The sequence below is a fragment of the Primulina tabacum genome, chromosome 5 (assembly GCF_025594145.1).
Source record: "Primulina tabacum isolate GXHZ01 chromosome 5, ASM2559414v2, whole genome shotgun sequence".
Classification (NCBI taxonomy): domain Eukaryota; kingdom Viridiplantae; phylum Streptophyta; class Magnoliopsida; order Lamiales; family Gesneriaceae; genus Primulina; species Primulina tabacum.
The window spans coordinates 3,934,843-3,953,949 of record NC_134554.1 but is presented as its reverse complement, the minus strand read 5'-3'; the positions used below and the strand labels follow the sequence as shown (position 1 = coordinate 3,953,949).

At 35.1% G+C, this 19,107-nt stretch overlaps 3 protein-coding genes and 1 pseudogene across 5 annotated transcripts; 1 reads left to right on the top strand and 3 right to left on the bottom strand.

Moving 5' to 3' along the window:
• On the bottom strand, positions 1-2,707 carry LOC142544597 (putative transcription factor bHLH041). 2 transcript variants are annotated; one of them, XM_075651629.1, is made up of 7 exons: positions 2,514-2,707; positions 2,287-2,412; positions 2,055-2,175; positions 1,875-1,937; positions 1,058-1,777; positions 557-955; positions 1-136 (listed from the first exon to the last, which is right to left on the bottom strand). In XM_075651629.1, the coding sequence occupies exons 1-7, from the start codon at positions 2,627-2,629 to the stop codon at positions 68-70; spliced, it is 1,614 nt and encodes a 537-aa protein (XP_075507744.1). In that variant the 5' UTR covers positions 2,630-2,707; the 3' UTR covers positions 1-67. The 2 variants fall into 2 exon arrangements, with proteins under 2 accessions (XP_075507744.1, XP_075507745.1); XM_075651630.1 differs by having other exon boundaries at positions 2,595-2,707.
• A 5,637-nt stretch (positions 2,708-8,344) lies between these two features.
• Positions 8,345-9,406, bottom strand: LOC142544596 (uncharacterized). Its single transcript, XM_075651628.1, has 2 exons — positions 9,239-9,406; positions 8,345-8,907 (listed from the first exon to the last, which is right to left on the bottom strand). Exons 1-2 carry the CDS (start codon positions 9,270-9,272, stop codon positions 8,453-8,455), a joined length of 489 nt encoding a protein of 162 aa, XP_075507743.1. The 5' UTR covers positions 9,273-9,406; the 3' UTR covers positions 8,345-8,452.
• An 844-nt stretch (positions 9,407-10,250) lies between these two features.
• On the top strand, positions 10,251-13,932 carry LOC142545632 (putative pre-mRNA-splicing factor ATP-dependent RNA helicase DEAH5; annotated as a pseudogene).
• Positions 13,933-15,926: 1,994 nt separating this feature from the next.
• Positions 15,927-18,472, bottom strand: LOC142545631 (cytokinin dehydrogenase 3-like). Of its 2 annotated transcripts, none has more exons than XM_075652914.1 (5): positions 17,853-18,472; positions 17,227-17,354; positions 16,708-16,974; positions 16,356-16,624; positions 15,927-16,270 (listed from the first exon to the last, which is right to left on the bottom strand). In XM_075652914.1, the coding sequence occupies exons 1-5, from the start codon at positions 18,361-18,363 to the stop codon at positions 15,973-15,975; spliced, it is 1,473 nt and encodes a 490-aa protein (XP_075509029.1). In that variant the 5' UTR covers positions 18,364-18,472; the 3' UTR covers positions 15,927-15,972. The 2 variants fall into 2 exon arrangements, with proteins under 2 accessions (XP_075509029.1, XP_075509030.1); XM_075652915.1 differs by having other exon boundaries at positions 16,007-16,270; positions 16,405-16,624.
• Between the last annotated feature and the right edge of the window lie 635 nt (positions 18,473-19,107).

Genomic DNA, 19,107 nt, shown 5'->3' with positions numbered 1-19,107 from the left:
TATATGTCTGTGTGTTTGTGTTGATATGGACATGTACCTAAATATAGAATATTAGGGGATAACTTTGTCAATGTGTGGAGTCATCAACAACCCTTCTCACGGCTTCTTGGAAATTAGACTCGTCAAATTCATCTCCCTAAGGACAAGAAAATCAAATAAGAAATTCTCAACTTTGATATCTTTATGGTTTCATCTCAATAATATTTTAGCAGTCAAATGATTGAGAAGTTCCAAGTAATTTCTTTCTCGGATTTTATTTTAATGGTGCCGCCGGCTAAGAATTTGTGATAACCCCGGTTGGATTAATTTTTTATCCAAGCCTTTTTAGCAACATGATTTTTAATTATTTGATGTTTATTTAATTTTTTATCCAAGCTTTTTTAGCAACATTATTAATATTTTTTATTTTTTGTATAGTAAAAATGATGTTTATTATAATATGATAAGTAATTTAGTGTTATAATACATTAATCATTACTATTATATATTGCATCACATTTATGAATTATAAGCCATGCAATAAGCCACCAAATTCACAAAATAATAATCGACGTACCTCAATTCTCAGTCTCAGAACCAAGCCATGCACCGAATCTGATTCCGCCATTCTTGCGTTTGATTCAATAGACATCAAGGTAAGATTCCTTTGCTGTTTCAGGAACTCCAGAATCCCACTAACCAAATCCAACATTCTGCATTCTCCTCGTACTGTAACACTCAAATCCAAGATTCTTGCGTCTGATGTCGATTCTGGAACACGATTCATTTCAACATTTACCCTTTCTTGAACTGAAGAAGAAGATGAAGGCCCCTCCACAGATTCTTGTATTATAGGTTCTTTTCGATTCAAAAGCCGCCCCTCCAATATCTGGTTTCTTTCGCTGAGTTCTTCCACTTTAGATTTCAATGAACTTAGATACTCCGTAGTGCTGGTAAGAACAGAAGCTTTATCCTTCTGTAGAGAGGAAAAAACCCTTTCGTTCATATTTGGAGATGGAATCAGAATTTGATGATATGTTAAAAGAAAACAATTCTATTTTACTTGAATCAGACGTACCTTTGCTCCTACAGGGATTAATGATCTTAGAAGTTGAAAGCTTTCATTTAACTTTTCGCGGCGTTTCCTTTCGTTAATCATGTGGTGCAACTGAGCAGGGGTAGGCCGATTTTCTTGAATAGCCAACTCCCGACTTCTTTTTGAATGCAAGCTTCTGTAGAAAACAACAGATCTTCTAAACATGCTACTCTTACGATTTCGAGCTGCAACGGGGGCTAAAGCCATTCGATACCTTTGAAATGGAGTAGCATTTTGGCTTACAGGACTGACTTTGAAATTTGGTGCAATATTCTGAGTGGGCGAAGAAGTTGAAGAAGAAGATAAAACAGCAAGAATGGCTTTTGTCATGGCAGCATCTGCACTCTCTGTCGTAATTGGAAAATTTTGAATTTGGCTTGCATCTTGGATGACTTGATGGTGAGACGATGAAAATGGCAAGCTTGGTGCCAAAAATGGAATCGAATTTAGAGCATTTTCAATGTGGTATTCTTGAATCATTGCTTCTCTTTGCGGTTCTTGAACCAAAGAAGAGGTGGGAATATTGAACATTAAAGGTGAATATCGTTCCGGGCTATCAAACGATAATGACCTTAACGATGACGACGACGACGAGGGTCGGTTTTGATTCACAGCTGGTTGAGGGCCTAGTGCTGATGCTGCTTGTTGCGAGAAATCGATGACCTGGAATATATTATTCATAATTTCCATTTCTAGACCTAGCTGATAAGAAAAAACACTGGTTTTAATTAATTTCATGCACCAAATGTAATGATGACAGACTCGGTCTAGACCAAGAAATTTTACTTGTTTTTCTTACCCGAGGTTCGTTGCGCATTCCTAGTTCAATCTCTCCCTGGACACAACTCATGAATACAACAGTCTATACATACAAAAAGATGAATCAGAACATGAAAATTTTCAGATATACGTACGGAAAATTACCTTTTAACTCATAAATTTTGCTTATGAGTGCATGAATATATGTGAGCACACAAACCTTAATTCCAGCTTCTTGATAGAAATCCAGCTGCGCTTTACTTGATGCCATTCTTTGAAAATCATGCTCCTTTAGCTCCACGTAAGGAACATGGTTCATAAAAGCAAACCCTGGAATTCGCCTAAAGAAAAGATTGTAGTAACTAAAATCGACAATTTGAAGACTAATAAACTATATAAATTGTGCGCACGCCTTCAGTTTCACCATAGTCTCGTACTAGCGTATGCCATACCCGGTATCCATATAATTCATCGACTGAGAATATGCATCGAAAAGCCTCCGGGCTAGGCTTCTAGACGATGAGCTCTGCTGTTGGCTGCTGATTTCTTGATAGATTCCATCCAGGAACGACAAGAAACTGTAATAAAAAATGATACATCAAGATGATCAGTTAGGTGGTTCAGAAATATATATCTGGTCGTAAAACAATTTTATCGATCGACCGACGATCCTTCTCACTTGTATGATTGGGGTGGAAATGACCATAAGCAAATGTAACAACTGCCCACAGATTGAATCATACGTAGAAGGAAAGAGGACCTGTCTCTTTTATCGAAGAGAAAAATGGAGTCCATTGGAATCAGGACTTAGGGTTTAAGGTTGTCTTGTCATACATTTAATCCTTGTACATACACACACACACACACGTATATATATATATATATGCACACAGGTACACTTCTAGTCCATGGTCTTAGAATACAAAACATACAGAATATAGTTAAAACAGACAAGGGGCATGAGGTGTGTGAAGAGGAGAATTGAAAAGTATTGATGAAAAAAGGAGATGGGACTGTCATTATTAACAGAAAAAGCAAGCAAACAAGCAGCTGGAACATGAAAAGTATGCGAGAGAAAGGGTAGTGGTGGGGTGGGGGTGCGTGGAAAAGTATGAGGCAGGTCAAAGTCTTGATTCAAAGTGGGGAGGCAGGGGTTCTTTTGTCATTTCATTAACTTATATATTGTGGAAATTACAAGTGTTTGGATTAATTTCATTTTACTCCTGAATTATGGTTGAATTGCAAAAAGGCTTCTCAACTTTATGAATTTATGTTGGCTACTCTTGGCACATTGGCATTTCCCTATATATGTATTATTATTACCATCTTTAAATATATTTATATAATATATATATATATTTATATATTATCATCATATTTATATTAATTTACTAATATAACATTACTGTATTATTCGTCTCAGTTGTTCTCCTGGTCGGGAAACTAAGTCAAGAGTGTCTCGTGGAGGGCGACCGAGTATACATGTACGTATAAATTTTGTAAGTCGTCATTTCATTATTACACGAACCTTTGACTTTTTGAGAAATGGCTTGATTGCCCTAGTCTACTTTTTGTCATACAATTCCAAATATCGAAAATCGATTTCTTTTTATGCACAATGATTGTCGATTTCATTTCTAGCTCGTCAGTCAAACTGCATGGATTCATAATTAATTTGTTGAATCGGATCGATTTAGGGTTTTTTTGCAACCATTATTGAATAGTAATCATTTTAAAAATCAGTTTTGTGTGTTTCTTAACTATATATTTTTTGTAATCTTCTGTTTAATTTCATCTAAATTTCAAAGTTGGTCATGCTATGATTTTGATTTTTCAAAAATAATTATGATATTTTGATAAACAAATGAAAATTTCTTTGGATATTTTTACCTGCAATACTTTTGAAGAGAGATTTTGTTATACAATTAAGAGAATTTTTACTAGAAAGCTAGTATTATACTCATTTATTTATCAAACAATATAATTTTAAAATTTTGAGCTTTACTTTTATTTTCAAACATTATCATCCACTTTTTTATCTTCCCACTTCTTTACAATCCATATATTTAAAATTTTCTAAAAGTATAATCTTTTTCAAATACTTCCTTAGCATAATTTGTCCAGTTCTCTCATGAGTTAATAAAAATTATATTTTTCGTCATATTTACGATTTTGGTTATCTATATTGTCAATTTTTAATCTTAGTCTGCTATTTTTTGTTTTTTGTTTCTTTTTTAAAAAATTAATCAATTTTCTAGCGTGACAACAATATGATGCTAATCTGGTACCAACATGGTGTTGACGTGTGGGGTTCAACCTCCGCACCTTCTATGTAAACAAATACTAAAATTGCCAAATAATAAAAGATACATTACTAATACTGAAATTTGATAAAAATATATGACAAAAATCATAAACAGACGAACGTATAGAATTAGAAACATAGTTTTCTCTATATATGACTCTGTGTAAAATCGTATGAGTTTGTAATGGTATTTATTTTAGATTTCATGATTGTTTTAAAATTTTATAATTGCAAATACTATTGTAGTTAACTTAGACATAGTTTGGTACACATGATATGATAAACATGTGATATATAATACAATGATAAGTTTAATGATAAATAAGATGTAGGATATCATATTTAATGTTTGGTATGATTTTAATAAGAGTGATTAAATTTATATATTAGATTGTAATGACAAAATTAACATTATCATAAAAAATTTTATAATTTCAAACTTGTTGCTTGAGTTCATATTTCTTATCTGTTCATGTGCCGACAGTGCTTGCATTATTTATTTTTTCTTTACCTAATTTTATATAATATATAATATGATAATTGAGCCCTTAATTTTGTGAGTCAAGTCAAATATAAATTTTTAAGGTTAATCGAGTGATACTAATAATTTTATTGAGATTTATACAAATCATTTATATAATTATCTCGAGTTCATTTATATAATTATAATTTTATATAATATATAAAAATAAATAAAAATATTTATTTGATTTTTATTTCTACCTACAAGTGAAATGAGATAACAATAGGGTTTATGATTTTTATATATTGAGGGCAATTAAGACATTTATGGTGTTTTTATCGTTAGATTAAAATTATCACATCTCATAAAAGGGATATTTTATCTCTATGTAAAATTATTTATCACGGATCCATGATATCATCATTGGGCTTTCTAAAAAAGTACCAAACGTGAGATGAAGAAGATTATTTATCAATCTCTCTCTTATCCCGTATACCAAACTATACCTTAATATATAAAAACAACCATAAATTCAAAGCTGAACTCGTGAACCAACCATCGAATAAATCTCGATGGGGCCACACTAAAGCTTTAGCTTAGTTTTTATTACCCTCGGTGTATACAATAATTTATTTTAAGTATTTTTAAACTTCTAATAAATAAAATGTTTGAAAATTATATATAAAAGCTGTGAATAACTTAAAATAAGTATTTGCAGACACTTCTAAACTCGATGAGCTCGAATTTTACCTTTCCTCGATCTAAAGATCCAGTTCACGAAGTCGAGGGTTTTCTTATTTTGAAATCCAAATTTTGAAAAGTAAATGGCTAATTTGAATAATAATAATAATAATAATAATAATAATGGGTTCTAGGAAGCTTCTAAGACAATTGTAATATAATTTTGTTATATTATAGTTCAATCAAATTACGGAACAAATTACATATAATTGATGTGGGGTCGACGGAACTCTCCACCAAATCAACAAACATCTATTTAACTTAATTTATTTATTCAAAGGTCTTTTGACTTTTCAACACATTGATAGATCGCTCAAGTTAAACATTCAAATCTCGCGCTTGAATTTGAAATATATGAAATTCGATTATATTAAATTCAAATAAAATTTCTAAATTTGCTGTCAAAATTAAATGCAATAATTTTCCTTTAAGATCGTTTTCAAACTCTATTTTAGGAATTAATTAAACAAAAAGAGTAGCGATTGCATTTGGAGTTTGGGTTGGTGCTCCAACCCAACTTCAAATGCAATCTCCATTTTGGAGATTGCAATAGTGATCCTCCATTTTTAGAGAATCACTATTCATATAGAGATTCCATCAAATTACTGAAATGTCATCATAATAATTGCAAAATAGTCCTTTTGTATTTTTATGTATTTGTTTTGCTCCATTTTATATTATTATATTTTAATAATACATAATGTAATTATATAATTATATGTGTGTGTTTTCGAAAATGAAAAAAAAAAAAGAAATGAAGTATTTTGTAATATTTTTAGAGGATATGGGTTGGAGAAGATTTTTAAAAATAGAGATCCGTGATCTCTATTTTAAAAAATAGAGGATGAAAAATAGAAGATATATGTTGGAGATGGCCTAAATGCGTTAGTATGTGTATGGCCCATTGCTCTAATATTAGTCGGACTACTTTTCAATCAAAACTTAATTAGTTGACATGTATTTAATAATTGACCTGGGAAAATGTCATGCGATCACACTCATTTTGCATTCCAATCATATGTTTGATCAATTCCAAAATTAAGCAATTTTTGCTTAATATGATCATTATAATAATTTTTTTGGAGAAATATATGATGTTGCTGAAATCCGGGATGGTAGTTGGGAAGTCGGATATTCACTTGGAGAGCTCGGATCGGACCTTCGAAACCTGAAAACACAAACAAGAACGTTAGAAGGGTGGCCGAAGGCCTGTTCTGACGTAGCCTCTCCGACGCTCAAGTCAGATAATAGGAAACAAAGATAATAGAATGAAATCTAGTATTTATAAGAGAAGAATAAAATCCTGATTTGGCAGATCTAGATTATCAGAATCTCGAACAAGATTAGATTAAACATTTGTGGGTTTTACCTTTTTGTACTTTAATTCTGTGGGATATCCTTTAATGTCTGAGTAGAACCTCCCTATGCAGGAGCCTTTCTATAGTCTGGACCCTGTGGGAGTTTGGCCGAGACATTTCCAATCAACACGTTACCATAATTTAAGAGGTTGGCCACCTCTTTCTGATTGACGAGATTACGGGCGTTTGAGAGGTCGGCCTAGATGACCTCCCAGATGACCTACCACCAGCTTCGTATGAATGAAGTGACCTCATGATGAGCTCTGTCACGAAGATGGCCTTCCTGGACTTTCTGAATACCTTTGTGGGCTTTGTTTTTTTAGGCTTTCGAGAGTGAGCCGAACCTATCCATGGGATATCAATATACCAAACATATATTTTATTAATTCCAAAATTTTCAAAATGTCATTTTCTACTGTAGTTTTAGAATATCGAAAACATGACCAAATAAAGCAATTACTTTTTCATTTGGTTTCAATTTTACACTTAAATAAAAAAATTTAAAGTTGATATAATTAAGATTAATCCTAAGAAGATTAATCTTAAACTGGATATATAACGGTTGAGAATAATTTTTAACAATTAAAAATAATCGTTTATTTTATTTTCTAATTTTACCATTTTTACGCATAAAGTCAACATCCTATCGTTATATAAAAAAATATTACAAATTTTATGTTAAACTGGATTGATAAAACGAAATAAGTACAAATACGACAATAAAAAAATCAACAAAAAAGTATTAAAAAATGCGGGGGTGTGAACAAGACAACTTAATATTTGAAACATTAACAATAGATATAATTTAATTCTATAAAAAAAAATATTGAAAATTAATCTATTTAATCCTTTAAGTTGTCATGTTTTTTTTTTCACTCTATCTTATTAAAGTTGTGTTCAGTCCTCTGTGTTTGATTTTTGTTGGTTTTTAGTTTTATTTCATTGGAGTGCTGACGTGGTGTTGGAAATAACATCATTTCGGATGTCATGTCACCATTTCTCAGTACTAACAAGGTTTTTAGCTTACTTTTTGAGATAAGAGTACTTAATAGCTAATTAATTATTTTTTTTATAGAGAGTTTTGTGCATTGTATGAATTTCACAAATGATTCATAGATTGTGGAAACCCGAGAGTGGCAACAGATGCATGCATGTTTCAATGTCAGGGTGATATCGAAACGAGTATTCAAACTTGAAGGCAAGAAGATACATTCCAAGTAATAATAATGGGATCGCATAGATTTCGCTATAAATAAATAAGAGTATGTCTTTTGTGAGACGGTTTCACGAATCTTTATCTTTGAGACGGGTCAATCCTACCGATATTCACAATCAAAAGTAATACTCTTATCGTAAAAAGTAATATTTTTTCATGGATGACCCAAATAAAAGATCCGTATGACAAAATACGACTCGTGAGACCGTTTTACATAAGTTTTTGTTAATAAATAAACGAGTATTCAAACTTTAAGTCGTTTTTCTTATCGATTATCTTTCTGTTAATATCGATGTATATCGTCTGAGATCAAAAAAGACGTTAGTGTATTTGATTTGGCATAATATAAAATTTTCGAGCTTTGTCGACGAGATTTGAGAGAATAAAACCCTTCCCTGAACATCAAAGCAATCACAATCACATAAAAGACCAAAACATGTAATTTATATCACAATCAAGTTTTTTAAAGACTGAGATATTATTATAAGCACAACGACATTAGATGAAACACAACTGAAATTTCATCTAAAAACAGCTATTCGACGTCGAATCCTTTCTCCTGAAGCTCGGCGATAATCTCATTCTTCATTCTCAACCACAGTTTCAAAGCCTCCTGCTCCAACTTCTTGTCCTGCAACTCTTTCTGGAAATTGTACGAATCTCGATCGTTTTCGATTAACCCTTTCGGACCAATGGTGGTGCCAATCATCCCGCCTCTAGCAATGAAATCATTCATGGCTTCTTCGTCGCCAGGGTAAGGAAACTTGCGGCGCTCGTAGAGATGCGCGAGCTCTTTCTCTTCTTTTGGCCTCGGCTTCAGGGACCACCATCCGAGAGGTGAGGTCTCGTTCAATAACCATGCCACGCCGAAAAGTGTGTAGGTGCAGAGCAGAGCTTTGCCCACTTGTTTCCAGAAATGATGGTCTTCTTTCCCCAACCCGATTTTCCTCAAGTATTTATCGGCGTCGAATGACTTCGCCAGTAACATCCCTGTAATTGAAATTAAGAAACATTCACGCTTAGGAATTGGGTAAAAAAAATAGCAGCAGCAAAACAAATTTCGACTGGGCCGTGAAATTCTCTGTTATGACACTTAAAACAGCTAAAAAAATTAGAGGATCAAGAGAAAAAACCGCAGAACTTCAAATGTCACAAGCCCAAATAACACATAATGATTGCATAAAGTCATAGTCTTGCCTGGTTCTACAAACATACCAGACATTTTGTCAAACAGTTCATAGGCGAATGTTTAATTGCGATTAGGGATTCTTCACGGGTATTAAAAACTCCAAATCGTTTCGTGAATTAGGGAAAATATTACCTGTTATAGGATCTCGAAAGCGCTTCCGAACCATGGATGATCAAAGGGAGTTAAATCAATGGTCGCCTAAAGCAAATGGTCTGTGGTGGCTTATTCTTCAAAGGGGGACGATGATATATCAGTTACTCAACAAATTGACAAAACAAGGGACTTTTTGGCAGTCTCTTAAAAATATACCTAAAGTAAAAAAAGAATGACGAGTCTATACGATATAAGGATTCGATTTTTTTTTTTTTTAAAACCTAATATAATATAATCAATCAAAATTATTTTTTATTATTATTTAGTTTAGTAGTTTATCCAATATTGAATTGATAATGGAGATTAATAATAATAGTGTTGTAAGACTCATTGATTACATGTTTGGAAGTTGGAATATTTTTGTCTACTAATTATAATTGTACATCGAGTAGGTCTCTTATGAGACGGTCTCACGAATATTTATCTGTAAGACGAGTCAACCCTATCGATATTCACAATAAAAAGTAATACTCTTACCATAAAAAATAATATTTTTTCATGTATGACCCAAATAAGATATCCGTCTCACAAAATACGACCTGTGAGACCATCTCACACAAATTTTTATCTTATACGTCTCATCTAAGCCCTCCCCTCACTAAAAAAAGGTTTGCTCAAGAGAAAAATACAAAGAAGCACGAGTTCCTTACTTTTCCCAAATATTTTAGGCATATTCTTTAATTTCAAATCTACGGATATAAAATTTCCTTTTCATACCCATGAGCATATGTGTACATGTTTTGTTTTATTTTATTAATTTATTTTGTTATATTTTTGATATGTAGTTTGATAATCATGTTAACTTTTTTTATCAATCAACAATATATTATTTATATATTGAATGTAATAAAATATATTAAATTATTTTTTTTTGTCGAAAAACATATCAAATTATATATCTAATAAATAATTTATTTAATACGACGAAGTATATCAAATTATATATATAATTCAACTTCACACAAAAATTAACACTATGGTCGACCCCCAACAAAATCTATTATTTATCGTGCCCAAATCTCTAATTTTCTCAAATCCCCGCCACGCCCGATTTTACGTAATTTTTTACTCGGAAGAAGATGGGAGCAGAAAGTAAAGACGATGGATTGAAGAAATTGGAGTATTTATCACTGGTTTCAAAAGTGTGTACCGAGTTAGAGACGCATTTAGGCTTTGGGGATGAGGTGTTGGCCGAGTTCATCACGGACATTGGTCGAAACTGCGAGACTGTGGATGAATTTGACGGGAAACTGAAAGAGAATGGCGCGGAAATGCCGATTATTTTGTAAAGACGCTGCTTACTGTCATTCACGCGATTTTACCGCCCAAGGCATGGTCGAAATCAGATGAAGGATCAAAGGAGGGAGGTAAATCTGCATTCTCGGCTTTGAATATTAAGGATGGCAGGGAGAGAGTGAGGGAATTGGAGAAGGAGATAGAAGAAGAGGCAAAAGTGCGGAGGAGAAGGGAGGATGATGATGAGGATAATATGTATATGGAGAGGGATAGAGACAAAAGAGAGAGGCGGATGGATAGAGAGAGAGACACAGATAATGATAGGGGAAGGGAGAGAGACAGAGACAGAGTTGATGATAGGGCAGGGATAGAGATGGCTACCACGGTGACAGAGGTAGGGGGAAATACAGGGACAGGGTTAGGGATGGGGACTGGAGTAGAAGTGAAAGGTATAGGAGAGGTGAGTACGATGAAGATAGGGAAAGCGAGAGGAAGGGGTCGAGGGAGGAGAGGAGGAGTGGAGAGCCGGAGTTATACAAAGTTTATAAAGGTAGGGTGTCAAGGGTGATGGATACTGACTGTTTTGTTCAGCTCGAGGGATTTAGGGGAAAATAGGGTTTGGTACATGTCTCTCAGATGGCAACCAGGAGGATTGCTAATGCTAAGGATGTAGTGAAGCGGGATCAGGAGGTATATGTGAAAGTTATATCTGTTAGTGGGAATAAGTTGAGTTTGTCAATGAGGGATGTGGATCAGAATAGTGGAAAGGATTTGTTACCCTTGAAAAGGGGTGAGGAGGAGGATGTTTTGAGAATAAATCCTTCAAGTTTAAACTATGGTGTAGGTATGAGGGGTAGGATCGGTCTTTCAGGGATCAAAATCACCGAGGAGGAGGTTGTTGTGCAGTCGCGAAGGCCGCTTAAAAGGATGAGTTCACCGGAAATGTGGGAGGCTAAGCAACTTATAGCCTCAGGTGTTATGGGTGTAAAGGAGTATCCGATGTTTGATGAAGAGACTGATGGTTTGCTTTATCAAGAGGAATGTGCAGAAGAGGAACTTGAGATTGAATTGAACGAGGACAAGCCTGTCTTTTTGCAGGGTCAGAGTTGATACTCGATTGACATGTCTCCTGTGAAGATATTCAAGAATCCCGAGGGGTCTTTAAGTCGTGCAGCAGCTCTTCAGCCTGCTCTAATAAAAGAGAGGAGAGAGGTTCGGGAACAGCAGCAAAGAACAATGTTGGATTCCATTCCAAAGGATCTGAATAGGCCGTGGGAAGACCCGATGCCTGAAACAGGGGATAGGCATCTTGCTCAGGAACTTAGGGGTGTTGGATTGTCTGCTTGTGATATGCCTGAGTGGAAGAAGGGTGGGTACGGTAAAGCTCTGACTTTTGGGCAAAGATCCAAGGTTTCCCTTCAGGAACAGAGGCCAAGTTTGCCCATCTACAAGTTGAAGAAAGAACTTGTTCAGGCTGTTCATGATAATCAGGTTTTAGTTGTTATCGGTGAGACATGATCCGGAAAGACTACACAGGTAACACAGTATCTGGCAGAGGCGGGATATACCACCAAGGGTTGTACTCAGCCTCGAAGGGTGGCTGCAATGTCCTTGGCCAAGAGAGTTGCTGAGGAGTTTGGTTGACGTTTAGGTGAAGAAGTTGGATACTTAATTCGATTTGAAGATTGCACGGGCCCGGAGACCGTAATCAAGTATATGACTGATGGCATGCTTCTGAGGGAGATTCTGATTAATGAGGATTTATCTCAATACTCGGTAGTGATGCTTGATGAAGCTCATGAGATGACAATTCACACAGATGTCCTTTTTGGATTGTTGAAGCAACTTCTGAAACGGAGAACTGACCTTCGTTTGATTGTCACATCTGCAACTTTGGATGCAGAGAAATTTTCAGGATATTTCTTTAACTGTAATATCTTCACAATTCCTGGAAGAACTTTCCCCGTTGAAATATCATATACACCAAGCAACCAGAAAGTGACTACCTAGATGCATCCTTGATCACTGTCTTACAGATTCACTTGACTGAACCTGAAGGCGATGTACTTCTGTTTTTGACTGGCCAAGAAGAGATTGATTATGCATGTCAGTGTCTCTATGAAAGGATGAAGGGTTTAGGAAAGAATGTCCCTGAGCTGATCATTTTACCAGTGTACAGTGCCCTACCCAGTTTGGGAGCTCTGGACGAAGAGGGGCTGCTTACAGAGTTGGGAAGGAAAATGGCGGAGTTCCTTTGGATCCTCCTCTTTCCAAAATGCTTCTTGCTAGTGTTGATCTTGGTTGTAGTGATGAGATTTTGACAATTATTGCAATGATCCAGACTGGGAACATCTTTTACCGACCTAGAGAAAAACAAGCTCAAGCAGACCAGAAAAGGGCGAAGAAAGGGCGAAGTTTTTTCAGCCTGAAGGAGACCATCTAACATCACTCGCGGTGTACGAGGCCTGGAAAGCAAAGAACTTTTCTGGTCCGTGGTGCTTTGAGAATTTTGTCCAGTCTCGATCATTGAGGAGAGCACAGGATGTGAGAAAACAGCTTCTATCCGTCATGGATAAGTGCGCCACTCAGTTCTTTATTACTTGTAACCTTCATTTTAGTTTGCTGTTCTTTGATTGACCATGAACCGTGGGTGGTTTTGGAATCTTGCTTCTGAGTTTTATTTTGTATCGTATGCATGAGGTAGCTAGCTATTAAAATTCTTAATATACTCTTTTTTTAATTATTTCCGATGTACTATGTCTCTTAATACATTTTACTATTTGTGTTTTGCCTTTCTGATTTGCCATGTGACCATAATATTTTTCTTCAAGGCTTTTGTTTATTTCAACACGAAGGTTGTTTGTTTTCTCTTTCTTGTTTAATGCTTTTGTTCGAATCATTCCGTTTTCATCTTCTGAATAGTAGTTCACATCTTAATGATCCTACTTCTCGTCACTGTAGTTGAATGACCTTATTAGTTTTCTTTGATTTATATTTTAATCCTTTAAGTTATATAATATCTCAAACCTGTTCTATGCAAATAGGTACAAATTGGATGTTGTTACTGCTGGAAGAAATTTCACAAAGATTCGGAAGGCCATAGCTGCGGGTTTCTTTTTCCATGCTGCTCGGAAAGATCCACAAGAAGGGTACAGGACGCTAGTTGAGAATCAACCAGTTTATATTCATCCAAGCAGCACACTTTTCCAAAGACAGCCTGACTGGGTTATCTACCATGAGTTGGTGATGACTACGAAAGAGTATATGCGTGAAGTTACTGTCATAGATTCGAAGTGTCTTGTTGAACTTGCACCAAGATTTTTCAAGTGTCAGATCCTACAAAAATGAGCAAACGTAAAAGACAAGAGCGGATTGAACCCCTCTACGACAGATACCATGAACCTAATTCTTGACGTTTAAGCAAAAGGCGCGCTTAGGGTTGCTCCGTCGTTGTTGCTGGTCAGTGACTCAGTTCGCTGTTCTATTTGTTTTGTTTTGTTTTGTGCTGATGTAATATTTTTCTTCTGACCCGGGTCAAGTTTGAAATTGAAACTTGGTAGATTTTATTATCTGTAGATAGGTAATTATAATTTACCAAGTTCTGCTAGTTTTCAAATTTCTAGTTTTTGGGTTGGGATTATGTTCCCTTGTTTTTTTCTTTTTAATAACTAATATAATTCATTTAGAAGAAGGGGAGGTGAGTTTACCCACCGAATGACCGATAGATATTCATAGGAACCACCTTGAGTATGTTGCGAAGAAATTTCTTGTTCAGAGACATGATTTATAATTATATTGCCTGTATGTTTGATAGCTGTTGCTAGTTTTGGCGATTCAGTTTGCACTTGGCTCTAGAAAAGAAAGGTCAAATATTACAACCTAGTAGTTCTACTGTTTTGGCCTGGGATCCAGAAATTGGATGAGTCATGTCAATTGTCACCGTAGTTTTTGATTAGCCTTCGTTATCCATATCACTTCTATCTACATTTGGGAGATCCGTTATTTCTGGTCCTATTCATCACTTTACAGTCAATACAATTTAGTTCTCAAACTTCCAGTTTCTTTACATGTTTTGCCCATGCCGTTGAATTGCAGTCAAGTCAGACAGTAATGGCTCATGCGCCTGCGCCCGCCCATGCACACACAAGCCTGATTAGATGGAATACTACTGCAGTTTCGGCATGAAATTCAGTTCTTCCCGAAAGGCGGAAAATTTTGGCCCAAAGCTCCAGAAACTTCCACTTTTGCACTACAACAGCTTCTGAATGAGGATAAACACGGAGCTAACTGCTCTGTCTGCCCAAACTAGATAGAACTGATTTATCAGCTCCACTGCATCGGGATCTTTACATTTCCAAATCCACTAACAAAGTTGTCGCGTAATTTGATCTTGTTGATCCTGAACAAATGGTGATTGACTTTTGCCAAAATGTTGATAAAGTACCTGCAACTTGTACATTTTAACATATAAAGACGAGCCATCCTTGCAAGTGCTGCAGTTATTTCTCACGTTCTTTTGGTTCCCAGTTTCCTGTAAAACTGAATTATGGCTGCGAGGACCAGATGCTCCTTGTACATGGGTGATATTTTGTTCAATTCCTGAAGAAGTTGAACAGGAAGAGACGGAATTCTGAAAGGAAAAGGGTGTAATTTGGAGAAGAAAGAAAAAATAGTTGTTTCTAAGAGATTATTGTACTGGTTTTAATGATTTTTTTGGCATAATCTCGTGGTACCTATTTAATGTGAATAACTAACTCAAAAATTTCTTAATAAATGCCACATCATCATTGATATTTTAATTACCGAAGTCTCTCTCGTTTACTCGCCTCCTCCCTTTTTACGAGGGAGCTACTTGTAACAAGTTCCTGTTGACTGTTATTTCAGAAAAGTGAGATGTGAGTTTATACTCAGGAGTACGTATTTTTTGTGACGATTTTGCAAGACGAGTTAATCTTATTGATAATCACAATAAAAAGTAATACGCTTAGCATAAAAAGTAATATTTTTTCGTGGATGATCCAAATAAGAGATCTGTCTCATTTTGTGAGACATAAGTTTTTGCCTATATTCAGATATCGAAAATGTATTTATTAATTATGGAAAGAGCTTCACCTAACCCGCCAAAAACGTTACCTGAGTTATAGTTTAGATTATCCTAATAGCCTTATTCAATAAATTAGTTACAATTGAGAACAAAGTTTGTGGGACAAAAAAACTACAATTGAAAATTGAAATGAGGGTTAGTGGTGATGAGTTCTTTAAACTAATTCGGCGCTAGCATTGACGAATATAACCATTTTTCATTTTAAAATTGAATTCAAATTCAATCGCGTAATTGCAGTTTTTCATCAGCCAAATTCGCAGCCAACACATCAAAATCACGACGGACAGGCTATAGTAATATTTTGAAAACTAACTTTATTCCATTTATTCGTAATTAGTAATATCATAAATTCATAATTAATTATTCAAAACCATCAGACAAGATTGAAAATTCTTTGTCCTGGTGATAATATCATTTTGGGATCAAACTTCATCTTCATTTCTTGAAAAACACTCCATTTTGGCCCAAAATGCTTTATCCAATCTTTCCTGGATTTGTAATGCGGAAGATATTGCTTCACCTCGATGCCACCTTCTTCACAAAACTCCATTATTTCATCATTTACCTTGTCGAATATCTCTGATTCGTTCGACATGTAACTAGTATGCAGCAGCCCTAAAGCGTAGAAGATATCTTCATCTGGTGTAACGGCAGACATTCGATCTTCCCATCTGCGAAATTTGTAGCAATATTATAATTAATAAAGTATAGGTTTAAGAAGGAATGAACATAATATATATTTCAGGATGTTGGTACTTTTTTCGGCTAAGTGGATAGAAAAGAATGGGTCCGGAGATGAGATTACATCTGTGAACTATATTGAGTAAAACGCCAGTGTAAAAATCCGAAACCCGCGATTTTGGCACGAAGAGATTGAGCCATGGATGAGCTTCGATTTTTTCTTCTTCTGTACTTTGAGTACTGTCTCTACTTCCAACTCTACTGAGGAAATCAACGAATGAGACATCTTTCTTGAACATGAAGCCCGGAATGTAATTCAATTCTTTTAGCAATGATTCGAGTTCCTGCAAGACATTAAAAATCATAGTAATTATTTTGGGGGCAAAACCTCTACAATAATTAAACTAGAAACACTAAGCTCGTTTACCTGATCAATGGCATTAAGATCGTGATCGTGATCATAATATTTGACGAGTTCCAAAGAGTAGAGGAGGCCTTGAGTGTGGCGAGATAGCGAAAATATTTTGGATTGATGGGAAGGTGAGTAAAAGGAAGACCTCCAATTATTCGGAGAACTATGATTTGTGATGAGGGATCCCTCAACATAATTTGGGCCATTAGCAATTGAGATGAGATGCTCTTGATCTTGTGTGAATTTGGAGAAGTCACTGTATATCAATCTCACCCATTTTGCCTAACGAAACAAACATTAGAAAAGATATACTAAAATTCATAATTACCTATGTTGTCATTTCTTTTCTTTTTCATTTTTTATTTGTTTAATATATCTATTTATTTATGATTAACTAGCATGGTCATGAGCCTATACCAAATGATCAAGTTGATTAATTCTATACACCAAATAATGATGAATTTAAAGAAGTTGAATTGAATATTTCCGATTAATGTTCGAATATTAGAAAAAGAGAAGCCCTGTAATGCTTACCCTTGATGGCGCTTTCTCTAGTACTATTCTTGCTCTGGTTATGACGCCAAACTGCCCTAAACCCCCTAGAACTGCATAAAATAGCTCAGAATTTGTGTGTTTTGAGCAAGTCATTAATTCCCCCTTACCTAAATCAACATGTAGAAGAGAAAATTCATCAGTATGAGGGTAAATTAAGCACCAAGACTAGAGCAAACACACTGTTTTTCAAATAAAAAAACATGTTAAGATGTTCTTTTTTTCGTTTAGGATGATAATGTCGTTGTTCTTCCTACAAGTCAGTCATTCACCCATGCTACATCAAAGACAGAACTAGTATGAATAGAAAAATTTACGTTTTTGAAAAACAATAATTGAATTTAAATTTTATTTTTATTTTTATTTGGAGTCGCGAGAATCCTTTTTAATGTACAGGCCCGTGGAAGATGCTATTGGTTCCAAATAAAAGGACGGAGACAGACAATGACAAACTATGTTATCATGTTCTCCGATACCCGCGACACACTCTGCAAGACCACACTTCCATCTACATGCAATATCTTAAAAAAAAGATTATGTGTGTGTGTGTACTTGTACATGCATGCATGCATACATACATACGTATACGCATGTGTGTGTACTTGTACCAGTTATGACATCCATTTCAAGAACATTGGAAATTTGAGGACCATGTAGAAAGGATTGCCCACTAATCCCTCCATTAGACAGCGTTCCCCCAACAGTTAAGTGTAGATAATCAGTCCATGAAACAGGCGCAAGCCCATGTTCTAACGTCGCGAACAAAATGTCGATCCACCTCTGCTCTCCTCGGACGTCTGCATAAAACCCTAATGAATCCGGGTTCCGAGAAATTTTAACGCCATTTCCGGTAATTATTCTCAAAGATTTCATATCAACCACCACCCCTCCACGTGCCGAGGCCTGTCCTCGTACAGAATGTCCACTCCCTCGTGCAGCAATGGTGAATGGAGTAGAAAGATTGTTTGCAAATTTGATTACCGTTATTATGTCATTGATGGATGATGGATAAAGAACTGCGGACGGGATTTCTTGGCCGAGGTTCCCGTAGTCTTTTGAGTTGTTTTTAATCGAATCAGGATCGGTATGTAGCCTAACTGAAATTTCTAGTGATTGCATGTGGCTCGGGATGGAATTTGAAATCCACGGATTTTGGTCGAATCCTGTGAGGAAAAACGAACTTGTGATGGTGAAAAAGATGAAGTATATATGAAGGAAAATTTATGAGTATCTTACAGCTATAAAATATAAGATTTTGCTCTTGTAATTTCATTTATTCATCCTCCTCTCCTCCTAATATATAAATCCTGGTCAGGCCAGCTGGTGTGAGATATGGAATCATAATTATATTTTCTAGAAAATAGTTTTAATCTTTGAAAAGAGGTACGTACGTATGTATGTGCAAATTACTCGATAAATCCACTTCCAGGAAAGCTGCAATTTTTTTTTTTTTTTTGGGGACATATGGTACATGAATTATTTGATCCAAAGATGTGAAAAGACTAGACTTACTGTGACTTTTTCATGACGTTATACTTAAGTCATTCAAATTTTAATACACCCGTATAAAATAACTCATTAGAATCGTATCAATTTTTTGAGACAAATTTTATATTAGATATATAAAAAAATATTACTTGTTATCTAAAAAGTACAACATTTCACTTAATGTATGGATCTGATCGACCCGTCTTACAGATATAAATTCGTGAGATCGTATTACAAAAATATCTTTTCTTTCATAATTTGAACTTCATCATGATCTGCTGGGAACATGAAGTCCGATGAATCATATTTGCTTTCCCTTTCAAAACATAATAATGCTCAGATTAGTATGAGATCAAGAAAAGATGGTTGGCTTAT